At 37.2% G+C, this 8,743-nt stretch overlaps 1 protein-coding gene and 1 long non-coding RNA gene across 5 annotated transcripts; one reads left to right on the top strand and one right to left on the bottom strand.

Moving 5' to 3' along the window:
• The first annotated feature begins 1,506 nt into the window (after window positions 1-1,506).
• LOC132149386 (uncharacterized) lies at window positions 1,507-6,451 on the top strand. 4 transcript variants are annotated; one of them, XR_009435027.1, is made up of 5 exons: window positions 1,507-1,551; window positions 3,399-5,047; window positions 5,124-5,273; window positions 5,619-5,779; window positions 5,919-6,150. It is a non-coding gene; the product is annotated as an uncharacterized LOC132149386 (long non-coding RNA). The 4 variants fall into 4 exon arrangements; XR_009435028.1 differs by lacking the exon at window positions 1,507-1,551 and adding an exon at window positions 6,329-6,451 and having other exon boundaries at window positions 3,610-5,047; window positions 5,919-6,018; XR_009435026.1 differs by lacking the exon at window positions 1,507-1,551 and having other exon boundaries at window positions 3,610-5,047; window positions 5,149-5,240.
• On the bottom strand, window positions 3,489-6,694 carry LOC132149385 (serine/threonine-protein kinase pim-2-like). The gene is made up of 10 exons (XM_059558573.1): window positions 6,278-6,694; window positions 5,909-5,971; window positions 5,558-5,797; window positions 5,139-5,291; window positions 4,934-5,025; window positions 4,773-4,823; window positions 4,222-4,600; window positions 3,961-4,137; window positions 3,752-3,840; window positions 3,489-3,620 (listed from the first exon to the last, which is right to left on the bottom strand). The coding sequence occupies exons 1-10, from the start codon at window positions 6,552-6,554 to the stop codon at window positions 3,609-3,611; spliced, it is 1,533 nt and encodes a 510-aa protein (XP_059414556.1). The 5' UTR covers window positions 6,555-6,694; the 3' UTR covers window positions 3,489-3,608.
• Between the last annotated feature and the right edge of the window lie 2,049 nt (window positions 6,695-8,743).

The raw sequence follows: 8,743 nt of genomic DNA, 5'->3' as shown, positions 1-8,743 counted from the left end.
TTTGACTTTTTTGTTTCAGAACAAATGTATATCAAGTGTTATCCATGCTCATAACACCTCCACAAATAGAGACTGGATCTTCTGTGCACCATCATCTTGTCTGCTTTAGGACTGTCAAAGGTGTTTGATGCCGTACTTTTCTGTGTTGAATTTACATCATGTCAGTACACAGACATAGTCTTGTTCCAGTTTTGCTGTACTCATGTCTTCTTTGTGTCCCCAGCTCAATCAGATGCATCAGAACAACAAAGCACAACTGTGGTGGCCCAGGAACCTTCAGCAACAAGTACATTGCTTTAACATTAATGATAATGCAATGTCAGTATTGTAATTAAACTTGACCCATCTGACGTAATTGTTCATGCCAGAGATTTAACAACATTGTCAGTCAGGAGCATATTTAACTAACAGGAGGCACACTTCAGCTGGCTTGATAGTGACTTCAGTAAGTGTGATTGACCCTCTTGTTTTTTGTGGCTATAACAATTAGGCCAAGTAATCTCACTCTCTTCCATTTCCCAAACATGAAACTTTTGACTGAAACATTAAAATGTATTTATTTTTTATTTTTGTTGATACTGAACAGGTGCAGTGAAGATATTTAAAGAGACACTATCACATAAAGTACAGAAAGCCTTACATCATCTCTAGGTGCAGTCGCCTACAGTGCAGCCAGCTTCACAAAGACTGTGGGGCTGGTCACCAGGGAAATGGACAATAGGGAGTGCTTTTGGGGTTTACTCCGAAGATGACCACATTGGCTACTGAAGCTGGGATTGCTTCACTGAAGATGGAGGTCTTGATGAGTAAAGTGTGTGTGTGTGTGCACACACATTGTGTATTTACTGTAACAATTATGGTCACTTGCAGTTCATGTGTTTTCAGTGTAGTGTAAGATGTGTTTATTATTATTATTACTCAAAAACAATTAAAACTGCTAAATTGTGGAAATTATTCTTCATTATTTTACTGTGGTTTATATGTATATGTTGTTATTTTGCTTAAAAAAAAAAAGTTCTGGTTGAGGTATTATTTTAATAATTTATTTAATATTTCATTTATTTTTCACTGCTAAATATCACAAACATAAGGTTAACTTTCTAAAAATGTATGGAATGTTAAATTGGCAGTTGTACATTGTTAAAACAAATATGAACAAAAGGCAGAAGCCCTCAAAATATGGATTGTGGATGTCTAGTGCACATTGCTGGGGGGGGGGGGGATTAAAAAACCGCTGTTGTGTCATAAACCGTAAAAGATAAGTATCGATTATTATTTTTCTTATTATTTCTACTAGGTAAAAGTAACAAAGACAAAAGTACAGAACATATTAACATTACGTACAAAGAGGTGACATAACTTGGCCGCGTCATTTGTGGAGGTGACGTAATTCTACGGAAAGTGTTGCCTGTGCCAACATGGCGGCGGCGTTACTAGTGGAGGTGACGTATTTCCGCTCTTGAGTGGAGCTCCACTCGCCCGTATGTCTGCAGCCAGACCCTCTTGAAAATCACAACTTCATTGTTTGTAGAGAGAGACGCACAGACACAGGTACGTCTCTCTCACACACACACACACACAACTGTCATCTTTCTCTCTCGCGATCAGATGATCGAAAATTAATTCAAATATGATCTTACTGTATTATTTCATCTCTGTTTGTCTATAACTTGGCAAAAGACCATGGAATAAGGGAGATGATCAACGGTTTGCCATGAATTAAAATGCACTTTGCAGGGGGTTCTTTGCCTCCACATCGTGTGTTTAAGGGGCCGTTTACACCTGGCCACTTCATGCGTTTTCTCAGATCGGATAGCTATCCGATCGTGAAAAGACCAGGTGTAAATGCCCTCCGAAACGCATTTGAGACGGATTTGAATCCGATCGCTCAAACCACTTCAGGAGGTGGTCTGGGCCGCATTCCAGACAAAACTAGACAAGTGTAAATGCATCTGGTTGTTAAAACCACATATGTAAATTGTACTCCTCCCCAAAATGCTAAAAAAATAAACGTGTGAGGGCGTGTTATAGGCTATATGTAATGTTATAGCCAGATATGACGACGCTACTGGAACACGCACCACCAGATGAGAAGCTGAGCATATATTCATTAAACCAACGTGCAAACTATCGCAAATCAAAGTGAAAGTAAGTCGCGAACGCTTAACACACAATCATCATCATTAATAGTAGAGCAATGAAATGATCTTACCAGTGCTGTTGCCGCTCTCTCTTATTGCGGTCTTTGATTTTGAAATTTTAGCTGATGATCAATAAAATGCAGCTCATATCTGTTGCTTTCGGTGACATTAAATCTGCATATAGCGCGGGAATTGAAGATCGGATTTAAATCCGTTTCGCAAAAACACATTCATGTGACCAGGTGTAAATGGAACCGTTTTGATAAATCAGATAGCTATCCGATCTGAGAAAACGCATGAAGTGGCCAGGTGTAAACAGCCCCTAAAACACTAATGATATTGTCTGCAAATTTCCTCCATTTTCCCACTTGTTCTAGGCCACTTCTGATTTGGCACAAAATTCAGTTGGCAAAAGTGAGCTCAATAGTTCAGATTTTTGTTTAATGTTTGTGGAGATTTAGACTTATATTTGAGTTTGACACTGATGACTAATCTTGTGAATATAATGTCAAAACTTTAACGTAACATGTACACATGGACAACACAATAATCTGAGGAAACATGGCAAAATGAACGCATTACAGAAAGTTTCTTATCTTAACTTTTAATTTAGGATTATGATTTTTTTTTAATCTGCATTACTGTAAGTGTAGGTTTAGGGTTGGCGTTGGTATAGACTTTAATAAAACAATTTCATAGGTAGAATTTTTTTTTTTTGGTGGTAAGTGTACACATTAATAAACATAACTTTACAGGTAGCATTTTTCGTAGTCGAATTGTACAACCAACTGTTTTAATGGGAGGTAGCAAAATCTGACAGGGTAGGACAAATCGAAAGAACACTGAGAATGCTCCATGAGCTTTGTTGTTGTCTGTAATGCTGGTTGCAGTATTGTGCTAACTGTAATGTCATGTTAGGAGGTTTCTTCTTATCGGTATTTAAGACAAGATAATACACTTAGGAAAAATACTGTTCTGTGATAGATTTTGTCCTAAATGTGGTCCCAACTGAAATAAACATGGTTACCAAACCATCTTAGGATCTTTCTGTAATACACCCCCAGGAGCCTAAAGTACAGCAGGTTCATGCACTGTGAAACTCTACAAGTGAACAGCACAATATAAATAAAATCTACTTTTATTATACATCTTCTTACTTAACTCTTTATACATTTTCTTTAAACAAATATACATTTTCGTACAAAGTTCCTTGTAATAAATAAATGAATACTAATTAAAGAAAACTATTATTTACAGATCCCCAAGCGACAATGCTATTTATATATAGTATTGTTGCTTCAAGTCAAGGCACCAGACGCTTCCAGGACTTGCAGGGCTGCAAGACGCTAAAGCCTGAATGAACTGATGGAAAGGCCAATCTTGTCAGCCTACCAGACGCAAAGCTGACTGAAGACAGAAAACAACAGGGTGGCCATGACAAGAGTTGTTTCTGAGGTTATTTGTGTCTTACTCCGTGACCTGAAACAAAAAGATAAATCAGCATTATTTGTCTAAATTCATTACATTTAGAGAAAAATTGACTAAAAGTTCATGATGACTAAAGATCAAACTAAACCAAGAAAAAGCTTAGCTAATCTTAGACTCTGTACCTTAAACCAGTCATGGAGATGCATCTTGTCCAGACTGAGTCTCTTCCGTGGCTTGGGCTGGAGACAATCACAAATCATCTGGCAGCATTCTGTGCAAAAAGAAGAGAAAGACATTTGATCATACGTTTATACATTACACCTGCTCTCTTTGAAGCTATTGGTCTTTTTTGTATGATTTAGAGTTCTTTGTTGTTTGATGAAGATCTCACCTTTTGACAAGCCGGGTCTGGTCCAGAGCTTCACAGTGATCATGCTTCGGTCGTAGGATGTAGGAGCTTCTCCACACAGCATTTCATACAGAATGAACCCTAGAGTCCACACTGTCGTCGGTTTTGCGTGGTACCTGCCCTTCATGTAGAACATGGGAGGACAGTAAACTCTTGTGCCTGCAGGAAAGATGCCTTATCTTAGCATGTTGAGTAAATATATGTTTCTGTGAGATAATTAACAAAGCAGTTCATAACACATACCATGGAAGACTTTGAAGGCAGATTTCTTCATGAGCGCACCGCACCCGAAGTCGATTAATTTGACTTCCATGGTGTCCTCATTCACCAGAAGGTTCTCCAATTTTAAATCACGATGGAAGATGCCACGCTTACAGCAAGTTTTAGCGGCATTAGTGACCTGCCGCATAATATTTCGTGCCGTCCCCTCATCAAGGCTTCCTCCATGGTTCTCCACAAAACTAAACAAGTCCACGCAAGGAATGGGGCGCTCCATGACCATCACGTAGTGGTCTGCATCGTCCTCCCAGTCAAGCAGCTGAATGATCTGAGGAACGCTGGGGCCCTTATTGGCCATGAGCATCAGGCCAATCTCCATGGGAAGGCATTTGGGATGACCAGGCTAAAAGGAGGAAGATACGATGATTAGATGGAGGCCGTTTCATAAATAATAAAATCAAAACAGGTTGCCTACTGAAAGCTCATTTGAAGTCTGTGATGAACATTAATATAAGATGTGATGAACTGAAAACAGTGACTAAGAGGCAATAACATAGAGAGCGCAGTGTACTCACCACTTTGATAGATGGCATGTTTGGCATCTTGCTTGAACATTTCACTGCCACCTAATCAACAAAACAAAGATTGAACAATTAGCATGTGCAGATAGTTGATATCACTCCAGTCATCTTTCCCGAACAGATGTGCAAAGTTTTTAAGTGAAGAAAATTTAAACCTGAAGTCCATCCTTGCAGCGAGTCCCTTCATAAACACTACCACATCCTCCTTCACCCAACTTGCAGCCGACTGTATACTTGCAAAAGTGGCCTAAAACAGACAAACAATTGTGGTTAGTATGAAATGCAACTTTATATTATACTGTATATATAATAATGGTTTATAATAACATTTTCTAATTCTCATAGATTTCTTATTCGTACCCTTGTCCAGGATGTCCTGCACAAGCCGTTCCTCAGCAGTGAGGAGGACTTCCTCCGTTCTCTCTCCATCAATTTCAGCAGCTCCAGCAGGCTCCTCATCAGGTGGATTAGGATGATGGCTGTCCGACATTGAGAGTAGATTTTCAGCTGGAGCTATAATATGAATGAAATCAAATAAATTATTAAAATATTTAATACTCCAAATAATACGGTTCTTCATTTAGAGCAGTTTTGAATTGATATCCTAAAAATGTTACTCAAAATATTTATATTGTCACTCTAAAATGTTTGGTGTGATAAAGTTAGCAGTGTTTTTTTTTTTTCCTGAATGAAAAGGAAGAATAACAGAAGTTCCTGTAACTGAAGAAATAGTCGTCTATCAATATTTGCATCATCATGACATGTTGATGTAATTGTACCATCGCTATGTCCCTGATATTTTTCCGCCTCTTTCCCGCATTTCTTCTCAGTTTTGACGAGGTCATATGTTCCAGCTCTGCAGCAAGGAAAGTGAAGAGTGGGCCACTTCCAGAAGCTCTTCTTCTCCGTTCTCTCTCCATCTGTCTCAGCAGCTCCAGCAGGCGCCTCATCAGGTGGATTATGTTGACGGTTCTCTGACGTGATTGGGGAAAGTACACAGGGTTCGTGTACACACTGGCCTATTAACAGACAAACAACTGTCGTTATGAAATTGTATTTTATATATGTTTTTAATTGATTTTATAATGTATAATAACCTTTTCTAATTCTTATGGATTTCTTATTCTTACCCTTATCCAGGACATCCTGTTTCTGCTGTTCCTCAGCAGTGGGGAGGACTTCAAGAGCTGGAGCTATAATATGAATTCAATAAAAAATAATATAAGTAAAATATTAACTGGTACATAATGAAATTCTTGTAGTTCTTCGTTTTGGGGCACTTTTGAATTGCTATCCTAAACTTCTCTAAACAATATTAACCAATTTATTTCCGGTAGTGACATCTAATAAAGTTCAGGAGAAAAATCTTTAATTCAGTTTCTGATATTTAAACTGTTATTTTAAAATGTTTGGTGTGATAATGATAGTACTGTTTTGGACGATAGGGATGGGAAAGTTTTTTTTTCTTAAAAGGCATCATGATATTGATGTGATTGTACCATCGCTATATCTCCGCTTTGTTTCCGCCTCTATCCCGCATTTCTTCTCAGTTTTGACCAGGTTATATGTTCCAGCTCTGCAGCAAGGAACGTGAAGAGCGGGCCACTTCCAGAAGCTCTTGGTCTGCTTCACATTTCTCCCTCCATCAGTGTCAGCAGCATCAGGGGGATCAGTTTGACGGTTCTCTGAGTTGTTGGGGTAGTCTTTGGTTTGTACACCGGGATCGCGTACACACTCCAAACCAGCCGCTTTTTTTAGTCTTGAAAGCAGTCCCATGATAAAATAAATTACGAATTACCTCTCGCTAATAGTCGCTATCAGATACTTCTCTGTCACTTCAACCCATAAAATGAGCAAGTGGCTTTTTCGTGCCTTTATATACTGTAATAGGCTTGTGACGTCATAAACGCTCGCGCAGAATGTAAAGGGGAAAAAAAGCGGAAGATAATGGAATGCGTGACGTGTTCCTTTCGAACTATAGCATTCAAATCTAATGATATTAACTTGATATAATTTGTTGTATCGTGTACATCGCGGGTTGTAAATATAGCCGTTTTATACATGAAACTTTAAAGTACAAAAATATGAGAAAATAAATCCCCACTCCGTAAACACAGTGGGTACTTGGAAATTAAAGTGATAGCAGTCTAAAATACCTGCTGCTGTCTGTCTGTATTGATGACCAAATCACTCGGTTGCTCTTGTCTGAATAACTTTAGAAGCTATAAGAATCCACGTTGGCCTATATGTAATTCACATAATGAAGGCTATTTTATTTTTATGTAACTTTTTTTATTATTAATTGAATGCTACTGTTCAATAGACTCATTTTACCTAAAGAATAAACATTTTAACTGAATTTGTAACTTTCTGCAGCTTTGTAGCACTATAAGTCAATTGACAATTTTGCTAATAGCCTAAATTTGCATTAGTGTTTGTTTGCATTATTTGATTTCCTACAAATCCCTGTTTCAAGAATTTAAAAATGTATATTTAGTTTTAATTTATTTTATTATTTATTTATTTTTTGTACACAAAATGTATCTGCCTCAGTTTGATGATGATGGTCTGTAATATCAATGTTGTCCACATAATATATAAGGTTTTCCACACTGCAATGTATAGGTTTTCTAATGATTATCTTTTAGTTTGAATGGCTGATATATATATATATATAGTACAGACCCCTTTGCCTTCAGTCTGCAGTCCAGCTCACCCCTAAACCATCTCGATTGGGTTCAGGTCCGGCGACTGTGGAGGCCAGGTCATCTGGCGCAGCACCCCATCACTCTCCTTCTTGGTCAAATAGCCCTTGATGCCTTCAGTGTGACTACAATTTTCATAGTCATGAAAATAAAGAAAACTCTTTGAATGAGAAGGTGTGTCCAAACGTTTGGTCTATATATATATATTTTTTTTTTCTATTGAAACTCATGAATTTTTGCTATTTTATCAAAACCTAACTTAAAACCACATTATTTGGAAAATGCTAAGCCACTGGTGTCCATATTTTCCACCTGAGCCATTGGTGCTTCAACCATGGTGACTGCTGCCTGCAGCCATATTACTATATTAAAAATTGTATTGTGCACAATCATGACCCTTTGCTTACGATCATTAACTGTATAATTTCTCTACAAGAGCCCGAGTCCTTCACCCGAAGGCTAATTAATGCCTAAGAATGGGGGCCCTGTGCCACTCTCCATTAGCTATCATCAATTAAGATATTTATATTATACTTTATAAATTCATGTGTTGAAATGTTGAAGACATATTGAAATTACGTACTTAATTAAATTTTTCCATTCTCTTTGGATTGTTACAAGCTCTTGTTGCTTAATGAAGATCTGTAAATTTGCAAAGACTAAAGTCTCAAATTCAAAGAGATATTCTTTATAAAAGTTATGACTCTGGCGCTTCTGAATGACCTACTGTAAGTATGTTATTAGTTGAAGGATTTGCTGACTGTTCAAATGCGGAGTTTTGCGCGCGCGAGTGTGTGTGTGTGTGTGTGAGAGAGAGAGACAGTCACACAGTGGACCCAGATACACTGTAAAAAGTTTATTATTTACTCAATTTTATTGGTGAAACATTTTTACAGTCAAAAAAATTGAGTAAATTTTAAAGCTGTGAAATCAATGAAATATACTGTATGAATTGAGTAAATGCAAGTAAAAAAATTAAGTAAATCTGAGTAACTGCATCTGGTACATTAACAAATAAAATTGAGTAGAAATAATTGAACATTTAAAAACAATATTTATAAGTTATATTAACTGTTTTTATTAATGAGTAATATTAACCTTTTATTTTCTCTAAACCTTTGTAAAATAGTACTCTACACAACCACCAGTATACATGACATTGGCCTTTATTGTCAATGAGTACAGCAATACAGCACATTTTACACTGTATACAATATTGCCTACATTTAAACTCATTTAACAAACATTTTATAAGTAAAA

Source organism: Carassius carassius, chromosome 9, assembly GCF_963082965.1.
Source record: "Carassius carassius chromosome 9, fCarCar2.1, whole genome shotgun sequence".
Classification (NCBI taxonomy): Eukaryota; Metazoa; Chordata; class Actinopteri; order Cypriniformes; family Cyprinidae; genus Carassius; species Carassius carassius.
Note: the sequence above shows the minus strand (reverse complement) of the source record. Positions and strands in the feature narration are given on the sequence as shown.

Coding starts and splice junctions, on each gene's coding strand:
- LOC132149385 (XM_059558573.1), bottom strand. CDS start 6,554: ATGGGACTGCTTTCAAGACTAAAAAAAGCGGCTGGTTTGGAGTGTGTA. Junction 5,972..6,277: donor AAAGCGGAGATATAGCGATG/GTACAATCACAT, acceptor TTCATATTATAG/CTCCAGCTCTTGAAGTCCTC. Junction 4,601..4,772: donor ACATGCCATCTATCAAAGTG/GTGAGTACACTG, acceptor TCCTCCTTTTAG/CCTGGTCATCCCAAATGCCT.